The sequence below is a fragment of the Bombina bombina genome, chromosome 5, assembly GCF_027579735.1.
Source record: "Bombina bombina isolate aBomBom1 chromosome 5, aBomBom1.pri, whole genome shotgun sequence".
In the NCBI taxonomy this organism is placed as follows: domain Eukaryota; kingdom Metazoa; phylum Chordata; class Amphibia; order Anura; family Bombinatoridae; genus Bombina; species Bombina bombina.
This window is the reverse complement of record NC_069503.1, coordinates 633,638,937-633,663,480: the sequence shown is the minus strand read 5'-3', so window position 1 is coordinate 633,663,480 and position 24,544 is coordinate 633,638,937. Positions and strand designations below refer to the sequence as shown.

The window sequence follows — 24,544 nt, the reverse complement described above, 5'->3', positions numbered from 1 at the left end:
CAGATGAAAAGTCTGACGACTTAGAAAATTCGCCTCCCAGTTCTCTACGCCTGGGATGTGGATTGCTGACAGATGGCAAGAGTGAGACTCTGCCCAGCGAATTATCTTTGAGACTTCTAACATCGCTAGGGAACTCCTGGTTCCCACTTGATGGTTGATGTAAGCCACAGTCGTGATGTTGTCCGACTGAAATCTGATGAACCTCAGGGTTGCTAACTGAGGCCAAGCTAGAAGAGCATTGAATATTGCTCTTAACTCCAGAATATTTATTGGGAGGAGTTTCTCCTCCTGAGTCCACGATCCCTGAGCCTTCAGGGAGTTCCAGACTGCGCCCCAACCTAGAAGGCTGGCATCTGTTGTTAAAATCGTCCAATCTGGCCTGCGAAAGGTCATACCCATGGACAGATGGACCCGAGATAGCCACTAGAGAAGAGAATCTCTGGTCTCTTGATGCAGATTTAGTAGAGGGGACAAATCTGAGTAATCCCCATTCCACTGACTTAGCATGCATAATTGCAGCGGTCTGAGATGCAGGCGCGCAAATGGCACTATGTCCATTGCTGCTACCATTAAGCCGATAACTTCCATGCACTGAGCCACTGACGGACGTGGAATGAAATGAAGGACACGGCAAGCATTTAGAAGTTTTGATAACCTGGACTCCGTCAGGTAAATTTTCATCTCTACAGAATCTATAAGCATCCCTAGGAAGGTGACTCTTGTGAGTGGGGATAGAGAACTCTTTTCCACGTTCACTTTCCACCCATGCGACCTCAGAAATGCCAGAACTATCTCTGTATGAGACTTGGCAATTTGAAAGCTTGACGCCTGTATCAGGATGTCGTCTAGATACGGAGCCACCGCTATGCCTCGCGGTCTTAGAACCGCCAGAAATGAGCCCAGAACCTTTGTAAAGATTCTCGGGGCTGTGGCCAACCCGAAGGGAAGAGCTACAAATTAGTAATGCCTGTCTAGAAAGGCAAACCTTAGGAACAGATGATGATCTTTGTGAATCGGTATGTGAAGGTAGGCATCCTTTAAGTCCACTGTGGTCATGTACTGACCCTCTTGGATCATGGGTAGGATGGTCCGAATAGTTTCCATTTTGAATGATGGAACTCTGAGGAATTTGTTTAAGATCTTTAGATCCAAGATTGGTCTGAAGGTTCCCTCTTTCTTGGGAACCACAAACAGATTTGAATAAAACCCCTGTCCCTGTTCCGTCCGTGGAACTGGATGGATCACTCCCATTACTAGGAGGTCTTGCACACAGCTTAGGAATGCCTCTTTCTTTATCTGGTTTGCTGATAACCTTGAAAGATGAAATCTCCCTTGTGGAGGAGAAGCTTTGAAGTCCAGAAGATATCCCTGAGATATGATCTCCAATGCCCAAAGATCCTGAACATCTCTTGCCCACGCCTGGGCGAAGAGAGAAAGTCTGCCCCCCACTAGATCCGTTTCCGGATAGGGGGCCGTTCCTTCATGCTATCTTGGGGGCAGCAGCAGGTTTTCTGGCCTGCATGCCCTTGTTCCAGGACTGGTTAGGTTTCCAGGCCTGTCTGGAATGAGCAACAGTTCCCTCTTGTTTTGAAGCGGAGGAAGTTGATGCTGCTCCTGCCTTGAAATTTCGAAAGGCACGAAAATTAGACTGTTTGGCCTTTGATTTGGCCCTGTCCTGCGGAACGGTATGACCCTTGCCTCCAGTAATGTCAGCAATAATTTCCTTCAAGCCAGGCCCGAATAAGGTCTGCCCCTTGAAAGGAATGTTGAGTAACTTAGACTTTGAAGTCACGTCAGCAGAACAAGATTTAAGCCATAGCACCCTACGCGCCTGGATGGCGAATCCAGAATTCTTAGCCGTTAGTTTAGTCAAATGAACAATGGCATCAGAAACAAATGAGTTAGCTAGCTTAAGCGTTCTAAGCTTGTCAATAATTTCCTCCAATGGAGCTGTATGGATGGCCTCTTCCAGGGCCTCAAACCAGAATGCCGCCGCAGCAGTGACAGGCGCAATGCATGCAAGGGGCTGCAAAATAAAACCTTGTTGAATAAACATTTTCTTAAGGTAACCCTCTAATTTTTTATCCATTGGATCTGAAAAAGCACAACTGTCCTCAACCGGGATAGTGGTACGCTTTGCTAAAGTAGAAACTGCTCCCTCCACCTTAGGGACCGTCTGCCATAAGTCCCGTGTAGTGGCGTCTATTGGAAACATTTTTCTAAATATAGGAGGTGGGGAAAAGGGCACACCGGGTCTATCCCACTCCTTTCTAATAATTTCTGTAAGCCTTTTAGGTATACGAAAAACGTCAGTACACACCGGCACCGCATATTATCTATCCAGCCTACACAATTTCTCTGGAATTGCAACTGTGTTACAGTCATTCAGAGCAACTAATACCTCCCCAAGCAATACACGGAGGTTCTCAAGCTTAAATTTAAAATTAGAAATCTCTGAATCAGGTTTCCCCGAGTCAGAGATGTCACCCACAGAATGAAGCTCTCCGTCCTCATGTTCTGCTTACTGTGACGCAGTATCAGACATGGCTCTTACAGCATTTGCGCGCTCTGTATCTCTCCTAACTCCAGAGCTATCATGCTTGCCTCTTAATTCAGGCAATCTAGATAATACCTCTGACAGGGTATTATTCATGATTGCAGCCATGTCCTGCAAGGTAATCGCTATGGGCGTCCCTGATGTAATTGGCGCCATATTAGCGTGCGTCCCCTGAGCGGGAGGCGAAGGGTCTGACACGTGGGGAGAGTTAGTCGGCATAACTTCCCCCTCGACAGAACCCTCTGGTGATAATTCTTTTATAGATAAAGACTGATCTTTACTGTTTAAGGTGAAATCAATACATTTAGTACACATTCTCCTATGGGGCTCCACCATGGCTTTCAAACATAATGAACAAGTAGGTTCCTCTGTGTCAGACATGTTGAAACAGACTAGCAATGAGACTAGCAAGCTTGGAAAACACTTAAAACAAGTTTACAAGCAATATAAAAAACGTTACTGCGCCTTTAAGAAACACAAATTTTGTCCAAATTTGAAATAACAGTGAAAAAAGGCAGTTTCACTAACGAAATTTTTACAGTGTATGTAACAAGTCAGCAGAGCATTGCACCCACTTGCAAATGGATGATTAACCCCTTAATAACAAAAACAGAATAATAAATGACAAAAACGTTTTTTAAACACAGTCACAACAACTGCCACAGTCTACTGTGATTGTTACCCTCCTCAAACACGACTTTGAAGCCTTTTGAGCCCTTCAGAGATGTCCTGTATCATACAGAGGGAAGCTGAATGTCTCTGTCAGTATTTTTATCTGCACAGAAAAGCACTAAAAAAGGCCCCTCCCACTCATATTACAACAGTGGGAAGCCTCAGGGAACTGTTTCTAGGCAAACTTCAAGCCAGCCATGTGGAAAAAACTAGGCCCCAATAAGTTTTATCACCAAACATATATAAAAACGATTAAACATGCCAGCAAACATTTTAAAATACACTTTTATAAGAGTATGCATCTCTATTAATAAGCCTGATACCAGTCGCTATCACTGCATTTAAGGCTTTACTTACATTACTTTGGTATCAGCAGCATTTTCTAGCAAATTCCATCCCTAGAAAAATATTTTAACTGCACATACCTTATTGCAGGAAAACCTGCACGCTATTCCCCCTCTGAAGTTACCTCACTCCTCAGAATATGTGAGAACAGAAAAGGATCTTAGTTACTTCTGCTAAGATCATAGAAAACGCAGGCAGATTCTTCTTCCAAATACTGCCTGAGATAAACAGTACACTCCGGTACCATTTAAAAATAACGAACTTTTGATTGAAGAAATAAACTAAGTCTAAAACACCACAGTCCTCTTACGACCTCCATCTTAGTTGAGAGTTGCAAGAGAATGACTGGATATGGCAGTGAGGGGAGGAGCTATATAGCAGCTCTGCTGTGGGTGATCCTCTTGCAACTTCCTGTTGGGAAGGAGAATATCCCATAAGTAATGGATGATCCGTGGACTGTATACACTTAACAAGAGAAATAATGACTTTTAAATATAGAAAGACACGCAGATTATTGTGGAACTTCTAAGTATGTGGGGATTGTAACGCTTTCGTTTCTGAGCTGCTTTACCTTATTATTTATGATGGAATATTAATTAAAGGGACACTCAAAATTTAACTTTCATTATTCAGATAGAGCATGCAATTTTAAACAACTTTCCAATTTGCTTCCATTAACAAAATGTGCACAGTCTTTTTATATTTAAACTTTTTGAGTCACCAGCTCCTACTGAGCATGTGCAAGAATAAGTGTGTATGCATTTGTGAATGGCTGATGGCTGTCACATGGTACGTGTATGCATTTGTGATTGGCTGATGGCTGTCACATGGTACAGGGGGGAGTGGGAAAAATACATAACTTTTAAAATTGTCAGGAAAAAAATCCACTACTCATTTGAAGTTCAAAATAAGTGCTATTGCATTGTCTTGTTATCTTGCATTTCTTGATTATTCAAATCTACAGTGTTGACTGGTCCTAGTATTTTTTTCAATAAACCCTATATTTAACCTTTCCCATATTCAAAAGACATTTTAGTCTAAAAATACAATTCTCTATTTTGTTACAGCATGTTACTTTTACACAACTTCTTTATTTTACTAAGTGTTTGGCTCCTGCAAAGAAGTTGAAATAAAAAGTCAATATGTTGCACCTGTGCCTCGCCAGATGAGGCTATAGATAAGAAAAAGCATGCATGTGTATGCTGACAACACTGGATGTGCCTTGTAGCAGAATGATAGATGGACAGTACTGACCCTGGTGTATGCTGCTTTTCACATAACATAGTTGTTCCTAGCTCCTGATTTGCACACAGCTAAACATAAGCATCTTAAAGGGACATTAAACCCAAATATTTTTCTTTTAATGTAAGGATAGATAATACAATATTAAAAAAAACTTTACAATTTACTTCTATTATTTAATGTGCTTCATTATCTTGGTATCCTTTGTTGAAGACGTAACAATGCACTACTGGGAGGTAACTAAATGCACTTGGTCAGCCAATGAGATTGAGGAATTTATGTGCAACCATCAATCAGCAGCTCCTGAGCCTACCTAGTTATCCTTTGCAACGTTTGAATGAGCATATGTACATATACTTAGTGCGCAATAAAATCTTATCACTGAAACAGTCAAAACTTTTACAAGAAATATTTTTTTACTAATACATGTGTATTTCAAAACACTTCTATTAAAACAGAAATGCATTCATACACATACTAATTTTGAAATAAGTGTTTCTTTAATATAGTTTATAATTTTGTAGTAAACTATGACAGTGATTCTCAAACGGTGTGCTATGAGAGAGCCAGAGGTGTCCCCCAAGTTGTGCTAGTATAGAATATTTTGTCGAATTTACAGCACACTTTTGCCTTTTTATATAATTATATTTGTTTAAAAATGTTTGCCAACCTACTATTTATATAATATTGGTTTATTTTACTGCAAATGCTAAACAAGCACGCCACCAATTGACCACCAATAACACGACAATAATGACATCATCAAGTTAAACTGATTGGTTATGGATGTGTGGCATTAAAGTCAGGATCATATGACCTACAATCATCTATGATTAATATAAACGGTGTGTGTGCATGAGGCACAATGTTTTGTATGTGTTGAAATACTTTCAAATGAGTCCATAGTACCAAGTGCCAAGAACCTCTGGGCTATAACATAGTTTAAATTTTTATATAAAATTGAAATGAAATAGGTCAACAGACTTATGCTTTATTTCTTCTTCATACATTATGTATTTTGAGCTTCTGTACCAGTCATGTATTTTATGTATGTGAGTGGATTTATTAAGTAGCATCAGCTTTATTCTATAGATGCATGGTATGACAGAACCCACACTCCTTTCTGTTTCATATAGGCACTGATATACATTTCACTGATGCAATAAATCACATCCAACATACTTAAATTATGTAATTTTTACCCTTACAATTATGTGATGTCCTATGATGCTTGTGAAACTAAGGGCTCCATTTATGATAAACTGTGGACAAAGTTTTGAAGCCCCAGTGGTACAGATGTGCACAAGTAAACCTGCAAAGCTTACTTTACATTATCTAATTTGCTTTGTTCCCTTGGTATACTTTGTTTAAAAAGCATACCTAGGTAGGTTCAGGAGAAAAAATGCACAACTGGGAGCTTGCTGCTTATTGGTGGTTGCACATATATTCTTCCTGTCATTGGCTGACCTGATGTGTTCGGCTAGCTCCTAGTAGTGCATTACTGCTTCTTCAGCAAAGAATACCAAGAAAATAAAGCAAATTTGATAATAGAAGTAAATTAGAAAGCTGTTTAAGCACAACAATGTTCTTTCATGATTCAAATAGAGACTATAATTTTAATTTCCCTTTAAGTAGCGGTTGCCTTTTAGTAGCCATCCTTTTAACAGATTCCAGTTTGTTAACTGGTAATATGGCCTCCTCGCCTTGTCAGATTTAATTTAACTAGGATGATTGACAAGCCCTGCTCTTCTGAAATTGATTGTGCAAGAGTAGGAGCTGTCCTGGATTTTTTGTTAATGTATGGGCAGAGCTGGCCATCCTCTCTACTCCTGTACTGCTTTCTTTGGCTGTATGTTGCATGCTATACTTGGCTGTATTATGAAGCTAGCTAAGTAAAAAAATGTCACATGTTATACATCAACAAAGACATCCATCAATGCACACATACCACTATATACACTTCTTTAAAAAGCCCCACACATGATGTTCAACTAGTTTAACAAATGCAGTATGTGAAGAACTCTGAAATTCTACTTGAACCCAAATTTTTTCCCTTATGATTCCGACAGTGCATAACATTTTAAACAACTTACCAATTTATTCTATTATCTAATGTGTTTAGTTCCTTTGGTATCCTTTCTTAAAAATCATACCTAAGTAGGCTAATGGGAGCTAGCTGATAAATGGGTGGCTGCACATAAGCCTCATCATTGGCTTACTGATGTGTTCAGCTAGCTCCCAGTAATGCATTGCTGCAGCTTCTACAAAGAATACCAAAAAAAATGAAACCATTTAGATAAAAGTAAATTGGAAAGCCGTTGCTTCATATCCTTTGAAAATGCCATGAATTTTTGTGCATTTTAAATTTGACTTTTATATCCTTTAAACACATTCTACAGTACAAAACCATAGCTTTAATATCAAATTTATTTGCATCTAAACACTTATGTGAAATAGAGCTGGTAAAGATTTACAATAAACAGAAAAAATATTAGAAAGTTACTTTCTCTTGTCAGAGAGAAATAGAGCAATTTTGGGATAGTTATTCTTTAGAAACAAATTCTAACGCTAAATTGCTGAATGATTGTTTAATGAGAAAATTATATGGAATAGCACGATGTGGCGGAACTGCTTGTCTTGATAAAATGACATACTTTCAACAGCATTAGTGTTTTATACAAAGTCTTTTAAAGATCATACATAATAATTCAATCTCTGGCCCAGTAAAGTATGACATTTTTTAAGTGCCCATCAGTGATCTATAACCTACAGGAGTCATAAAAATAAACTCACTATGTTTGTAATATTATAAAAAGAGAGGGACAATTCCAAGGGAAAATAAAGATATTCAGACATTTGTATTTTCTAAAGAAAGGGTATTACTATTTTACAGTAACTTACCTCCCTTCAAGAATATCACTTTTTAGTTGTGAAAAATATAAATGCCTGAAAAAATAAAAAAAATAAAAAATATATATTATTTCCCACATAGTAAAATGAATGAACAACATTAAAGGGACAGTCAAGTCAAAATTAAACGTTCATGATTCAGATAGGGCATGCAATTTCAAACAACTTTCCAATTTACTTTTATCATCAAAAGTTCTTTGTTCTCTTGATATTCTTAGTTGAAAGTTAAACCTAGGTAGGCTCATATGCTAATTTCTAAGCCCTTAAAGGCCGCCTTTTATCTGAATGCATTTGACAGTTTTTCACAGATAGAGGGTGTTAGATTATGTGTGCAATATAGATAACATTGTGCTCACGCCCGTTATTTAAGATTTAGCACTAATTGCCTGAAAACATAAATTATGTTTACCTGATAATTGCATTTCCATCTGTATGGGAAGAGTCCACAGCTGCATTCCTTACTTTTGGGAAATAATGAACCTGGCCACCAGGAGGAGGCAAAGACACCCAGCCAAAGGCTTAAATACCGCCCCCCACTTCCTCATAACCCCTGTCATTCTGCCGAGGAAACAAGGAACAGTAGGAGAAATAGCAGGGTGAAAAAGGTGCCAGAAGAAAAAAAATTAAATTTAGGGCCGCCAACCGGAAAACACGGGCAGGAGCTGTGGACTGTTCCCATACAGATAGAAATGAAATTATCAGGTAAGCATAATTTATGTTTTCCATCTTATTATGGGAAGAGTCCACAGCTGCATTGCTTACTTTTGGGAAACATATACCCAAGCTCTAGAGTACACGGAATGCTAACGGGAGGGAAAAAGAGAGGCGGACCCAATCTAAGGGCACCACAGCCTGCAAAACCTTTCTCCCGAAGGCTGCTTCAGCAGCAGCCAAAACATAAAACTTGTAACATTTTGAAAAAGTATGTAAGGAGAACCAGGTAGCCGCCTTAGAAAGCAGATCCATAGAGGCCTCATCATAGAATCATAGAAGGCCCAAAAGGAAACCGCTGCTCTCATAGAATGAGCCGTAATCCACAGAGGAGGCTTATGTCCCACCGTCTCTATGCAAAACGTATGACACTCCTCAATCAAAAATGTAAGGAAGTCGAAGAGGCCCTCTGACCCCTACGCTTCCCGGAGAGAGAACAAACAGAAATAGAGGTTTTTCTAAATTCCTTTGTGGCCCGAAGATAGAACTTCAAGGCACAAACCACATCCAAAAATACGATGTAAACGTTCCTGCGACGGAGGAGGATTAGGACATAAAAAGGAACCACAATCTCTTGATTGATTTTGCGAATTGACATAACCTTAGGAAGAAACCTAACTTGATTCGTAAAACAGTCTAATTAGCATGGAAAGCCAGATAAGGAGGGACACATTGCAAAGCAGCAATCACAGATACTCTGCATGCATAAGCAATAGCCAGTAGAAAAGGAACCTTCCCAGACCATAATTGTGTGTCCACTTCATGAATAGGCTCCAACGGAGTCCGATGCAACGCTTTAAGAACAAGATTTAAACTCCAAGGAGGAGCCTAGATCTAAACACAGGTCTGATCCCAGCAGAGCCTTAACAAATGGCTGCACATCTGGAAGCTCAACAAACCTCTTGTGCAGTAACACAGACAGGGCCGAAAACCGTCCCATAAGGGGACTTGCAGAAAGGCCCTTCTCCAGTTCATCCTGGAGAACAGAATAAGTAGGTCCTCCACACCTTATGATAGATGTGACGAGCAACCAGCTTGCGAGCTTGATAAGAATAAAAATAACTCTCTCAGAAACCCCTCTCTTGGCTAGGACCAAGCGTTCAATATACACGCAGTCAGCTTTAGAGAATCTAGACAATGATGAACAAAGAAATCTTGGTCAGCAGATCCCTGCGACAAGGTAACTTTCACAGAGGAGATGATGACATCCCCACTATACCTGTGAACCATATCCTTTGTGGCCAAGACAGAGCATTCATTATCACTGACGCCATCTTGACTTGAGACGCTATACTAGAAGTAGTGGTAACGGCCAGAAAGGATAAATTAGATTAAACCCCCAAGGCACCGCTAATGCATCTGTTAGCTCCGCCTGAGGATCCCTGTACCTCGACCCCTATATGGGTAGCTTGGTATTGAGACGTTATAAGATCTTCCTCTAGCAAATCTCTGCAAACACTCGGAATGTAGAGACCATTTCCCTGGATGAAAGGATTGTCTGCTGAGGAAATCCGCTTCCCAGTTGTCCACACCCGGAATGTGGATCGCGGACAGCGAACAAATGTGAGTCTCCCCCACACCAGAATCCGAGATACTTCCCTCATAACTAGGGAGCTTCTTGTGGTTGATGTAAGCCACCGAGGATATATTGTCTGATTTGAAACTGAATAACTGGGACGAACCCAACAGAGGCCAAGCCTTCAGAGCATTGAATTTTGCCTGAAGATCCAAATGAGGTCAAGAGGGAGCTTTACCTCCCGAGACCATAGGCCCTGTGCCTTCCTGGCACCCCAAACAGCACCCCATCCTAACAGACTCGCAACCATAGTCACAATCACCCAGAATGGTCTTAAGAAGCACGTCCCTCAGGACAAGTGATCTGGATAGAACCACCAAAAGAGATATTCTCTCGATCGGTTGTCCAGGAAAATCTGTTGAGAAAGATCAGAAAGATCGTTATTCCACTCCTTCAGCATGCACAGTTGCAACAGTCTGAGGTAAAACCTGTCAAGGGAAATTATGTCCATGCTGGACACCATGAGACCAAGCACCCCCATACATCGAGCCACAGATGGACTTAAAGGGCCACTGTAAGTAACTATTTTCTATGCCTGTTACTAACTAACTACCCCAAATACGCTTTTTATCAATAGCATTTCATTAACATATCTCAACCTTATATCAGAAATCTTATCTGCAAATTTAATTGTTTTCCAAACCCACTCCGTGGGTATCCTTTGCTCTGTACCAATCCGTTTACAATACCTAGGTTTCAAAATGGCGCTTTAAACACAATTTCATTGGTTTAAGTATTTTGAACACACAGTGCTGAAAATAGTGGGCAGGATAACGTGACATCATCGGGGAATAAAAGATATAACTTTTATAACGTTATGAAACTTCGTTTTGGAGAAAATATAGGTCAGTAGGTTTTAATTAATGTTTATTAACTTTAATATGTTAGTTGTTTGGCTTAAAAATTATAACAGAAAGTAATCCTTTAAGGAGATCTGGGGGGCAAGACGTGTTGAAGCTAGCTTGCAACGTCTCTGGTCTGATAGAAATATTCTCATGTCTATGGAGACTATTATAGTACCCGTGACTCGACCCTGGTACTTGACACAAGAGAACTATCTCTATATTATCTTCCATCCATGGGAACGAAGAAGACAGAGGAGAGATTCAGAATGAGCCACTCTTCGAAAAATGTATTGAAGCCGTAGCTAGACCAAACGGAAGGGCAATAAACTGGAAGTGCTGGTCCAGGAATGCAACCTTAGGAACTGGAAGTGGTCCTAGAGGATTGGTACGTGAAGGGAGCATCTATTGTGGTCATGAACTGCCCCCTATTGTCTCCATCTTGAATGAGTGGACATATAAAACTTGCTTAAGCACATTAGGTCCAGAATTGGACAGAAAGTTCCCTCCTTTTTAGGGACCACGAAAAGGTTTGAATAGTATCCCAAACCTCTCACTGAGACAGGCGCTGGGACAATAACTCCTAAGAGGACAAATCCCGTACATGCCCCAGAAAGGCTTCCCTCCTTACTGTGTCAGGAAGACAGAAGGAATCTGCCCTTGGGTGGCTGAGACGTAATACCTATCTAAAAACCTTGAGCTATGACCTCCAGGACCCATGGATCCTGCACGTCCCTGCACCAAGCGACTGAAAAGAGCAACATACTTCCCCCTACACAATCCAGAAGAGGACAGGGGACCGCCCATTCATGCTGACTTAGACTTGGTGGGCTTCTTGCTCTGCTTGGATTTAATCCAGGACTGAGCTGTTTTCCAAGAGTTCTTGGTTTGCTCTGTCTTAGCGGAGGATAGCTGACATGGGCTTTATCAGAACGAAAGGAACGACAATCGTCCCTTTTTATATTAGTTCACTATACTCTTGCGGTAGGAGGGCACCCTTGCCCCCTGTGACCGTGGAGATAATGGAGTCCAGGCCTGGACCAAACAAAATCATTCCCTTGAAAGGGAGGAAGAAGTCTAGACTTAGAAGTCAAATCCGCAGACCATGACTTCAGCCAGAGCCCAACGGGCCTGAACAGAAAAAGCTGAAGCCATAGCATAGCGAATAATCTATCACAGATAAAAGAATTAGCAACCCTCAAGGCCGTAAATCTTTCCTGACGAACGTTGAGGGAACCCACCACCTCGATCAAATTCTATAAGGAGTCACACCAGAAGGTAGTTTCTCCAGCAACAGCGGCAACAGCCGCCGGTCGAAACAAATATCCCATATGTTGAAACATCTTTCATAACAGAGTTTCCAGCTCTTATCCATGGGCTCTTCAAACAAAGAACTATCTTCAAGTGGGATAGTAGTACGTTTTAGCAAAGGTGAAAATAACGCCATCCCATTTAGGGACCAAACTTCACAACTCCATTGAGAGACCAGGACCGGGAACAATTTGTTAAAGGGAGAAGAGGGAAAAAAGGAATCCCCTTCATTCCTAATAATGTTTGCCATCTAACAGAAGCAGGGAAGGGAAGGCACCACCATGTCCTCAAAATCTATTCAATTTAGGAATGAAAGGTTCATCAGGCAATATGACCTCTGGAACCTATGAATTCACCAAAAACTTCCTTTAGAAGAAAGTGCAAATTCCTAAAACTAAAGTCTGGTTCCTCCGCAGCTGGAGGTTTAGAGGCAGCAGACTCCGTCCCAGAAAGTTCATACTCTGAAGTCACAGAAAGAACTTCATCCTCGGATAACCCTATCAGTTAAATCCCAAAAATTATTTGATCTACTCTGGGAAGGCGTGCAATATGTAACCTTTCGCTTGCGCTTAGCAGGGCAAGGTAAAGCATTATAGGCCGCAGACACCGCCGTCGGAAGTGCGCAGTAACGTCTGGTGAAAAAAGGCCCCCTCCAGATGGAGGATTCCGCAATGCTACGGGAAAACTGCATGTGTATAGAGATAACAATGTAGGGTACGCACCTCACTGGACGACAACTCCTCCGAGGTGGACGGCTCCGTGGTATCAAACATGTTTGATATTATCACATTAGCAAGGCATATGGAACATAATTGAGAGGGGGAACTAGGGCCTCCTCATCATATAAACAGGAATTACTCTTTAGGAATAGAGGGAGTGCCCTCTAAAGTAACAGAATCCTCCATCGCTAGTGCAATAACTGGAGAACTAGAGAAATAAAACAGCTTATTTTATTCAAAAAACGGCACCCTTATACCCCAATGGCTGGGGCACTCACCACCTCCTATGACCCAGACAGTACAGAGATCACAATGCAGGACTGTCCCTGCTATGAGAAAAAGCGCGCCAAGCTTGTAAGCTGCATGGCTCTCAAAATGAAAGTGAAATCTGTATATTCCATAACAGCCTATGAGCCCATAACATCTCACACATAAAAGCAGCATAAAATCAAATAAACATATAAGATTATTATTCCCCCTGTTCAATAATCCCCCTAAGGAGATATTAACCCTTGATTCTATACAGATAAAAGGAGTCACACTGTGACCCTGTCTTCATGCGTTATCATACATGTATAAAATATGAAACGATCTTACCAGAATCCACGCCGTGGAACAGGTACACGGCCCTTCAATTTTGACAAATAGTAGCATCTCTTCTGACATGGACTTGAGTGAAGAAAGCAGGCAACGAAACTTGTCAACGCTGATTGCCTATGGAGCTGTTAATATGAGTCGGGATGGTTTCGCAGAAAGTTTCTCCCTGCATCTCCGGACTCTAACTTTCATCCATGCTCTCACTGAGAGGCTGACAGGACTACTTAAAACTCCAGTCCCATTCTCGAAGAGTACTACCCTCCATAAGAGACTACTCCGAAATCTTCTAACACTTCTCTGCCAACCTCCTGAGACGAAAAGCAAAGAATGACTGGGGTTATGAGTAAGTGGGGGCGGTAATTACTTTGGCTGGGTGCCTTTGCCTCCTCCTGGTGGCCAGGTTCATTATTTCCCAAAAGTAAGGAATGCAGCTGTGGACTCTTCCCATATTAAGATGGAAATGAGAGTGTGTCAAAATATAGATATAAGATAAGGAGGCAGTCTGCAGAGGCTTAGATACAAGGTAATCACAGAGGTAAAAAGTATATTAATATAACAGTGTTGGTTATGCAAAACTGGGAAATGGGTAATAAAGGGATTATCTATCTATTTAAACGTTAACATTTTTGGTGTTTACTCCCCTTTAAGAGTTCAAACGTGGACAATAAAATGAAACTCATTTAATTTCTCTAATCTTGTAAAAAAAAAAATATATACATTACATATAAAATATTTTTTTTGTTTAGCAATATATAGTAATATGTTGTAGCCAAGGAGTTAATAGTAAGCAAACCAGGAACCTTCTCTTTATAAGCCACATATTATTATGTAAGTTATCTGCGCTAAACTATCAATGGCTTTGTAGGTTTAAGGTCCTTTTGTTCTACCTAATATATGTGTGCAACATCGCAGTAACAAAAACTTTAGGCTTTGCTTCTCTAAATCATTTGAGCAGATAACCACAGTACAGAGCAAGAAAACAAACTCTACAACATAAGATCTAGATATTGTTTAAAAATGCTCACATACTTTTCACATCATATTTCCTGAAAAAGTATTTTGGGGTAAATTTATGAGCAAGCCTGCAGCCACATATAGCTCTCCGCTACCTCAGAGGTGGTGAGATCAATCTCCACGACACTCAAGATGATTGACATGCACTGCTTTCGCGTAATTGGTTGAGTGAGAGAGCAGGGGATCGTATTGCACAAGAAGCGTCTTGTACAATGTTTAATTTTGCCCTGTGATGGCAGCATCGCAAGTGCTGATTGCAGGCAGACAGGTGCACTACTTGCGAACCTGTCTGCCTGAAATCATAATAAAAGTTGCAGTTAATTTAAAAACAATTTAAGTTTACCTGATAAAATCATTTCTTTCATAATGGTGAGAGATCACAAGCAATTACTCCTGGGAATTCAACTCCTGGACACCAGGAGGAGGTAAAGATACCCAACCTTGCACAAGCTTTTAATTCCTCACACCTCTCTGATATCCCTGTCTAGCGTATAGCAGAGAAAAGGATTATAATAGAGAAGTAGGAAAGGACAAATTTGGGGAAATAAGGTGCGTAATAATCTGCCGCAAATAGGAAGAATAAAAGACGACGGGTTCTATGGACTCTCACCACCATGAAAGAAACACATTTATTAGGTAAGCATACATTTTGTTTTCTTTCATAAGGTGGTGAGAGTCCACAAGCCATTACTCCTGGGAATTTATACCCAAGTTGGGAAGTCAACGAGTAAATGGGTGGGAAAAAGATAAAGATACACAGATGGGTACAGCACTCACAGGGGTGTGCAAGTCACTTTGGGGGGCCACTCCAACCCCCATAATGTTGAAAGGTGTAATGTGCATCAGTTTTATACTGTAGATACTTATTTTGTTGTTGATCTGTTATAATATTACCTTCATATTTTTTGTCGTTGAACTGTTATAATATTACCTTCATATTCAAGTAGGCTTGTTGTTTTTAACTGATTTGTATGACTACTTTAATAGAAATTACCTTTAAGAAGGATTGTTAAGAGTTAATATGTTTTTGACCCTAGAGTGCCGCTGGTGGCTGTAGGGTATAAATAGAAGAGAATATCAGTTGCATGTTAGCATGAATAAGGGTTACACACTGGAAACGTCACTGCTGTTTATGCATTTGGCTGTGTCTTTACTCCAATAAAGAAGTTGTGCTGCCACCATCTTTTGCTTGTTTTGGGTAAAAGATAAGGCAGGCACCCCCAAGACTAATGTACTTTCATATCAAAAGCTATTCCAGAAGAGAAGGGAGAAACAAATCCCACAAGTAAAAACTAATCCTTAGAATTGGCTATAAAAATTCTGAAAGGAATTCCCTGCTTCCAAGAAGCCATACTTAATGATTGCTTTAACCAGGAAGCCAAGTAATGACTGTAGTCCTCTGACCCATACGTGGGCAAATGAAATGAACCATCAATTTTAAAAATTCAAATAAAAAAATATCATCCTAATAGAGAAAAGCAACCAAACTAGACACTCTGCTGTGCCCTATACTCAACCCCAGCACCCTTGTAGAGTTTAATGTAACCTGGCTGAGGAGTATCGCTAAACATCTCAACCGAACATTTTTAAAAGAAAGGATTTTTACCTGGGTACAAAAGATTTAAAGGGGCCATGACAGTTAAGCACATAAAACTGAGCAACATTCCAAGTGTCCAGTGCATTAATGTGTAATAGCTGTTAAAAAGCTCAGACTCAGATGTCAATGTTATGGCTGTGAGCTCAACTGTGTTACCACCATGCTGTCCTCTGGCTATAATGTACACTTACATATGTAACTACTGATAGCTTGTGGGCTGTGTGAAAGATGCAGATACTTACCCAGAAAATGCCTACTCCACTGTTCTTACCCATATATGACATGAGGATACAGTAAAGAGCACATCCAGTACTGTACTAGACAGTAGACAGACATTAAAAGCTTGGGCAAGGTTGGGTATCTTTGCCAACTCTTGCTGGCCAAGAGATAAATTCCCAGCAGTAATGGCTTGTGGACTCTCACCATCTTATGAAAGAAAAGAGCTAGGCACAACTACACCGCTGATGTAATTTGCAACCAAAGTGCAATCAGTTCGGCAATGCATAGGAGATTATACATTCAATTTTTCCTAACCACTAATAATAGCTTTACAAAGACAAACCACAATAATTGTACTTGGCTCAATTAGCAACCCTTTTAGTAAATATGGTTATTATTGCGCTAAGGAACTTAAACACAAAACTACTGGGTAACGAATGAGCCAACTATAAATATGGTGTGCAGCAAACTGTATAATCTACTCTAAATAAGGTAGATGCAAGGGAGGTAATTTGCTGATAACAAAGGCTGGACAGGGTAAAAGGAACTTTTAAGCCTTGCTGTGGGTCTTGCTGCTTCTGTATTTGATGTTGTATTGAAGAGTCTAAACTTCTGAACTTGCCTCCTTAGGGCCCTTTAACATTACCTATTTTCTAATTCTTCAGAGAAGGTATATGGTTTTATTTTACATTTATACCATTTAATTTGCATTAATACCAAATACAGGGAGAGTTATCTCCCATTCAATATGGATTTGTGAAAAGGCTTTTGGAAGGCACTTAACTAAATACCCCTTTCTCCTGATGACACATATAGTCATTTTTTTTATTTATTTTTTTTACACCAAAACTTGCAAACCTGGCACACTTTCTGAAGAGAAAAAAAAAGTAATATTGCACAACGGTGTTTGGAGGGAAGGTAGCACAATTGAAGTATTTAATACCAAATTTATATCCCCCATAGCAGGAGTTTCATTTTGCGAATACCTACCATCACTGTGAAAATATGTAAAGAATGGTCTCTTTGTCCACTAAATCCGAGTCATGCAAACACTAATAAAGAGGAATTTAGTGCAAATAAAAATTAAACTCATGATTATGAGGAGTAAACTTTTGGTTTCTTTTCTTAGAATGTAGCTCCTTTAGTTTTTCTTTACAATGTTATTTTACAAGTTAAATTAATTTAGCTACCCATGTGCTGAACCAAACGCGAGCCAGCTCCTATGCGTTACATAGGATAATAGGAGTAAATTAGAAAATTGCTCAAAATTTCCTGCTCTGACTCATGAAAGAAAAAAAAAAAGGGGTTTTGTGTCCCTTTAATCAACATGTCATAATTCCTGAAAATTATAAAATATGCATTATTTATGGTTTTTATACCTTAACTTAGATGATCAGATCTATGTTGATTGAAACAAAAAATATTACAAATTCCACCCCCCCCCCAAAAAAAAACCCCCATTGTGTACAATTTTCTTTTAACAAAATAAATTTTAAAAATAAGATCATTTACACAATTGATTTTCTGAATACTTATTGATCAATATTAATTTATATGTAGGATGTATCAATTTGTAATATGTGCATGCTTGAAATAAAGTGTTAAGAATATTAATGTTAGGTTCAACCATTTCTCTGCGCGGTCATCATGCAGATTTCTGCCTCTGAAAGCATCACAATCCGTCATGAAGGGGAATCACCGTTCACAGCATTTGATTGGTGATTCCCCTGCACTGCAGGCCAATCGTTGGTGGTAATAGTGGGTGGCACTCCCAGAGCTACATGTGAGTGGCGGTGATGTAACCATGAAAGTGTGTAGTGACATCACAGTGGGGGGGGCAGGGCCATAATATGATAGGCAGGTAGGGCCCTGTATAGGGAAGGAGGTGGTTGAAACCATTGTTTAAAGCAAGCGAACATCAAATGAGTGAGTAAATTCCCAGGTGACCACTTCTGAAGGCAGAAAAAAAGGTAATTTGGTTGTAACTGGGGGTTTTGATGTGAACACTACACAAGATAGAAATGAGTGATTACTAACAAATCAAATTTGAATATCAGTCCTTACAACAGAATACAAGACAGTTTATCTAAGTTCAAAAAAAAAATATTTGTTTATAGAAAAAGGTATTTAATGTCTCCTTAACCACTAAATATACATATGATACTTATCATGAAAATGCTATTATCGGCTCTAAAAACAATAAAATACTTAAGATGTTATTGCTAATTGCAATCCTTTGGAAGATTTGAAATATTCAAATCTAACCTCCCAAGGCACTTCAGTTTATTAGATTTAATGCTTTCAATTTACAATTTAGTAATGATACTAGAAAAACTATTAAAAATGATGTTTTACTATATTCTAGAAATCTTTACAAAATGAATACTTTCCCCCTTACTAATAAAACCACAAAGGAAAAGTGCCTTCCTTATCAGATATCATTTAATATAATTACTGCAGTTACAGAAACCTTCTTGAATGTAAGAAATTGCTAAGAAATAATTGCACAGTGTGTGACAAAATATGCTATGTAACTAAATAATAAAAACAGTAGATATGGGTATAAATTAGCTATTACAATATTATGAACAGTGGTCATAAGCAACAGTCAGCTGTGAAATATGTAATTGCTGCCTCCTCTTCCACAAAATAATTATTCCTACAAATTTCCACTAATAATTGAGAAACATTTATAGGAAGCTAAAATCAATAATGCATTAGTATTATAACGTTACTGTGAATAATAATGATCTTTTGATTTCAGATTGATTAAAGGGCCATTACAGTGTGTGCGTGGGGGGAATACATATCAACCCTGAAAAACAAAATTTATGCTTACCTGATAAATTTCTTTCTTTTGCAAGGTACCGAGTCCACGGATTCATCCTAACTTGTGGGATATTGTCCTTCCTGACAGGAAGTAGCAAAGAGAGCACCACAGCACCATAGCTCCCCCCTTAACTCCACCCCCCAGTCATTCGACCGAAGTCAAAGGAAGAAAAGGAGAAACTATAAGGTGCAGAGGTGACTGAAGTTTACATAAAAAATACTATCTGTCTTGAATAGACAGGGCGGGCCGTGGACTCGGTACATCACAAAAGAAAGAAATTTATCAGGTAAGCATAAATTTTGTTTTCTTTTGCAAGATGTACCGAGTCCACGGATTCATCCTTACTTGTGGGATACCAATACCAAAGCTTTAGGACACGGATGAAGGGAGGGACAAGACAGGAACCTAAACGGAAGGCACCACTGCTTGCAAAACCTTTCTCCCAAAAATAGCCTCCGAAGAAGCAAAAGTATAAAATTTGTAAAATTTGGAAAAGGTATGAAGCGAAGACCAAGTCGCAGCCTTACAAATCTGTTCAACAGAAGCACCACTGCTTGCAAAACCTTTCTCCCAAAAATAGCCTCAGAAGAAGCAAAAGTATAAAATTTGTAAAATTTGGAAAAGGTATGAAGCGAAGACCAAGTCGCAGCCTTACAAATCTGTTCAACAGAAGCATCATTTTTAAAAGCCCATGTGGAGTGAGCTGTAATTCTGTCAGGAGGCTGCTGTCCAGCAGTCTCATAAGCCAAATGGATGATACTTTTCAGCCAAAAGGAAAGAGAGGTAGCCGTAGCCTTTTGACCTCTACGCTTTCCAGCATAGACAACAAACAAAGAAGATGATTGGCAAAAATCTTTGGTTGCCTGCAAATAAAACTTCAAGGCACAAACCATGTCCAAGTTGTGCAACAGACGTTCCTTCTTAGAAGAAGGATTAGGACACAGAGAAGGAACAACAATTTCCTGATTGATATTCCTGTTAGAAACAACCTTAGGGAGGAACCCAGGTTTGGTACGCAAAACCACCTTAACATCATGGAAAACAAGATAAAGCGAGTCACATTGTAATGCAGATAATTCAGAAACTCTTTGAGCTGAAGAGATAGCAACTAGAAACAGAACTTTCCAAGACAGAAGCTTAATATCTATGGAATGCATGGGTTCAAACGGAACTCCCTGAAGAACTTTAAGAACTAAATTTAGACTCCATGGCGGAGCAACAGGTTAAAACACAGGCTTAATTCTAACTAAAGCCTGACAAAAAACCTGAACGTCTGGGACATCTGCCAAACGCTTGTGTAACAGAATAGACAAAGCAGATATCTGTCCCTTTAAGGAACTAGCGGACAATCCTTTCTCCAATCCTTCTTGGAGAAAAGACAAAATCCTGGGAATCCTGATCTTACTCCATGAGTAGCCTTTGGATTCGCACCAAAATAGATATTTACACCATATCTTATGGTAGATCTTCCTGGTGACAGGCTTTCGAGCCTGAATCAAGGTATCTATGACCGACTCAGAGAAACCCCGCTTTGAAAAAATCAAGCGTTCAATCTCCAAGCAGTCAGTTGCAGAGAAATTAGATTTGGATGCTTCAATGGACCTTGAATCAAAAGGTCCCGTCTCAGTGGCAGAGTCCATGGTGGCAGAGATGACATATCCACCAGGCCTGCATACCAAGTCCTGTGTGGCCATGCAGGCGCTATCAAAATCACCGAAGCTCTCTCCTATTTTATTTCTGGCAATCAGACGCTGAAGGAGAGGGAATGGTGGAAACACATAAGCCAGATTGAATGGCCAGGGTACTGCTAGAGCATCTATCAGTACTGCCTGAGGATCTCTTGACCTGGATCCGTAACGAGGAAGTTTGGCGTTCTGACGAGATGCCATTAGATCCAATTCTGGTGTGCCCCATAGCTGAACCAATTGAGCAAACACCACCGGATGGAGCTCCCACTCCCTCAGATGAAAAGTCTGATGACTTAGAAAATCTGCCTCCCAGTTCTCCACTGCTGATAGATGGCAAGAGTGAGCCTCTGCCCATCAGATTATCCTGGAAACTTCTATCATCGCCAAGGAACTCCTTGTTCCCCCCTGATGATTGATATAAGCTACAGTCGTGATGTTGTCCGACTGAAACCTGATGAATCCGGCCGAAGCCAGCTGAGGCCATGCCTGAAGAGCATTGAATATCGCTCTTAATTCCAGAATATTTATCATAGGAGGGCATCCTCCCGAGTCCACAAACCCTGTGCTTTCATCGAATTCCAGACTGCACCCCAGCCCAGTAGGCTGGCGTCCGTCGTCACAATAACCCACGCTGGCCTGCGGAAACACATTCCCCTGGACAGGTGATCCTGTGACAACCACCAAAGAAGAGAGTCTCTGGTCTCTTGATCCAGATTTATCTGAGGAGATAAATCTGCATAATCCCAATTCCACTGTTTGAGCATGCATAGCTGCAGTGGTCTGAGATGCAAGCGAGCAAACGGAACTATGTCCATTGCCGCTACCATAAGTCCGATTACCTCCATACACTGAGCCACTGACGGCTGAGGAATGGAAAGAAGAGCTCGGCAGGTGGTTAAAATCTTTGATTTCCTGACCTCCGTCAGAAATATTTTCATCTCCACCGAATCTATCAGAGTTCCCAGGAATGGAACTCTTGTGAGAGGAATAAGAACTCTTTTTCACGTTCACCTTCCACCCATGAGATCTTAGAAAGGCCAACACTAAGTCCGTGTGAGACTTGGCAAGTTGGAAAGTTGATGCTTGAATTAAGATGTCGTCTAGATAAGGCGCCACTGCTATGCCCCTCAGCCTTAGGACCGCCAGAAGGGACCCTAGCACCTTTGTGAAGATTATTGGCGCCATGGCCAACCCGAAGGGAAGAGCCACAAACTGGTAATGCCTGTCCAGAAAGGCAAACCTGAGGAACTGGTGATGATCTTTGTGGATAGGAATGTGTAGATACGCATCCTTTAGATCCACGGTATATATTGACCCTCCTGGATCATTGGTAAAATAGTCAGAATGGTCTCGATCTTGAAGGATGGAACTCTTAGGAATTGGTTTAGGATCTTGAGATCTAGAATTGGTCTGAAGGTTCCCTCTTTTTTGGGAACCACAAACAGATTGGAGTAGAAACCTTGCCCCTGTTCTGTTTTCGGAACTGGGCAGATCACTCCCATGGTAAAAAGGTCTTCTACACAGCGTAAGAACGCCTCTCTTTTTGTCTGGTTTACAGACAATTGAGAAAGATGGAATCTCCCTGGTCCTTGTCTTATTTGACTTATCTTGAGGGAGGGCATGACCCTTCCCTCCAGTGATGTCTGAAATTATCTCTTTCGGTACAGGCCCGAATAGGGTCTTACCTTTGAAAAGGATGGTCAAAAGCTTAGATTTAGATGACACATCAGCTGACCAGGACTTAAGCCATAACGCTCTTTGTGCTAAAATGGCAAAACCTGAATTCTTTGCCGCTAACTTAGCAAGATGAAAAGCGGCGTCTGTAATAAAAAAATTAGCCAACTTAAGGGCCTTAATTCTGTCCAAAATATCATCTAGTGGGGTCTCCATCTGAAGAGCCTCTTCTAGAGCCTCAAACCAAAAAGCAGCTGCAGTGGTTACCGGAACAATGCACGCTATAGGTTGAAGAAGAAAACCCTGATGAACAAAAAATTTCTTTAGGAGACCCTCTAACTTTTTATCCATAGGATCAATGAAAGCACAACTGTCTTCAATAGGTATAAGTTGTACGCTTAGCCAGAGTAGAAATAGCTCCCTCCACCTTAGGGACCGTCTGCCATGAGTCCTTTATGGTGTCAGAAATGGGGAACATTTTCTTAAAAACAGGAGGGGGAGCGAACGGAATACCTGGTCTATCCCACTCCTTAGTAACAATGTCTGAAATCCTCTTATGGACTGGAAAAACATGGATGATCTGGATGATTGTGACCCTATTGTCGTTCCAAAAAAAATCTGTAAAATGGACAAATATTTAGAGGTTCCTGTTTACACTAGTAAACAGGAACCTCTAAATATTTGTCCATTTTACACAATATCTCTGGAACGACAATATGGTCACAATCATCCAAATCATCCAGAGTAGCTAAAACCTCCCTAAGCAATAAACGGAGGTGCTCTAGCTTAAATTTAAATGCCGTCATATCTGAATCTGTCTGAGGGAACATCTTTCCTGAATCAGAAATCTCTCCCTCAGACAGAAAATCCCTCATCCCTACCTCAGAACATTGTGAGGGAATATCGAATACGGCTACTAAAGCGTCAGAAGGCTCAGCATTTGTTCTTAACCCAGAGCTACTGCGCTTCCCTTGCAACTCTGGCAGTTTAGATAAAACCTCTGTGAGGGTAGTATTTATAATTGAAGCCATATCTTGCAAGGTGAAAGAATTAGACGCACTAGAAGTACTTGGCGATTTCCTTATGTCTGAGAATCATTTAATGCGAAATTCTTATAAGTCAAAATATGCTGTTTGCCATTTATAGACATATCAGTACAATTGGGACACATTCTTAGAGGGGGTTCCACAATGGCTTCTAAACAAATTGAACAATGAGTTTCCTCAGTGTCAGACATGTTTAACAGGCTAGTAATGAAGCAAGCAAGCTTGGACAACACTTTATTTAATGAAAAAAAAAACACAATTTGCAAAAACAGTACTGTACCTTTAAGAGAAAAAAAGGCATACACAAACTGCAAAACAGGTTAAAATTGCTTCAAAAATTGAAGATAAAATAAAACTAACAGTTTAACACCTCTTCTCTTTACCCTTCCTGCTTAGAGCCAGCAAAGACAATGACTGGGGGTGGAGTTAAGGGGGCAGCTATATAGCCAGCTCTGCTGTGGTGCTCTCTTAGCTACTTCCTGTCAGGAAGGACAATATCCCACAAGTTAGGATGAATCCGTGGACTTGGTACATCTTGCAAAAGAAATCTATGTGTTTAACCCACAACAATGGGTTATACAAATAGTTAAATTACTTCTCGGAGTCAGAGAACTGCATGTCTGGAGCAAATTTGCTGCTGATCCAATCACATAGCACTTGTTACATAGCTGGGTGGTGCAGGTGTTAAACACATAGATTTTCAGGGTCAATAGTGATAAAATGACATGCTCTAATGAGTGATAGCTTGTTTTTATTTCATGCATAGATATATTGCCATGACATGAACAATATTTTTCAGGTTAATTACACTGACACTGTGTTTAACAAACTGAAAATACTTATTAATCACAAATAAAATAATTAAAATAAATGTAAGTGTAAAAAGAACCACTTACCTTGTTTGATCCTGCTGTAATGTGTTGGGGTCAGGTATAAAAAATCTAACTCGAAACAGAAGATAGCATGGAAAGCCACCTGCAATATTGTTACAAAT

General features: G+C 40.2%; 1 protein-coding gene across 1 annotated transcript in view; it reads right to left on the bottom strand.

Moving 5' to 3' along the window:
* Positions 1-24,544, bottom strand: part of PTPN3 (protein tyrosine phosphatase non-receptor type 3) — a 651,525-nt gene that overhangs the window by 257,851 nt on the left and 369,130 nt on the right. Inside the window, exons 6-7 of the mRNA XM_053714599.1 lie at positions 24,447-24,525; positions 7,718-7,762 (exon numbers count right to left, since the gene is read on the bottom strand). Coding sequence (XP_053570574.1) covers positions 7,718-7,762; positions 24,447-24,525 — 124 coding nt within the window. The remainder of the gene's footprint in view (positions 1-7,717; positions 7,763-24,446; positions 24,526-24,544) is intronic.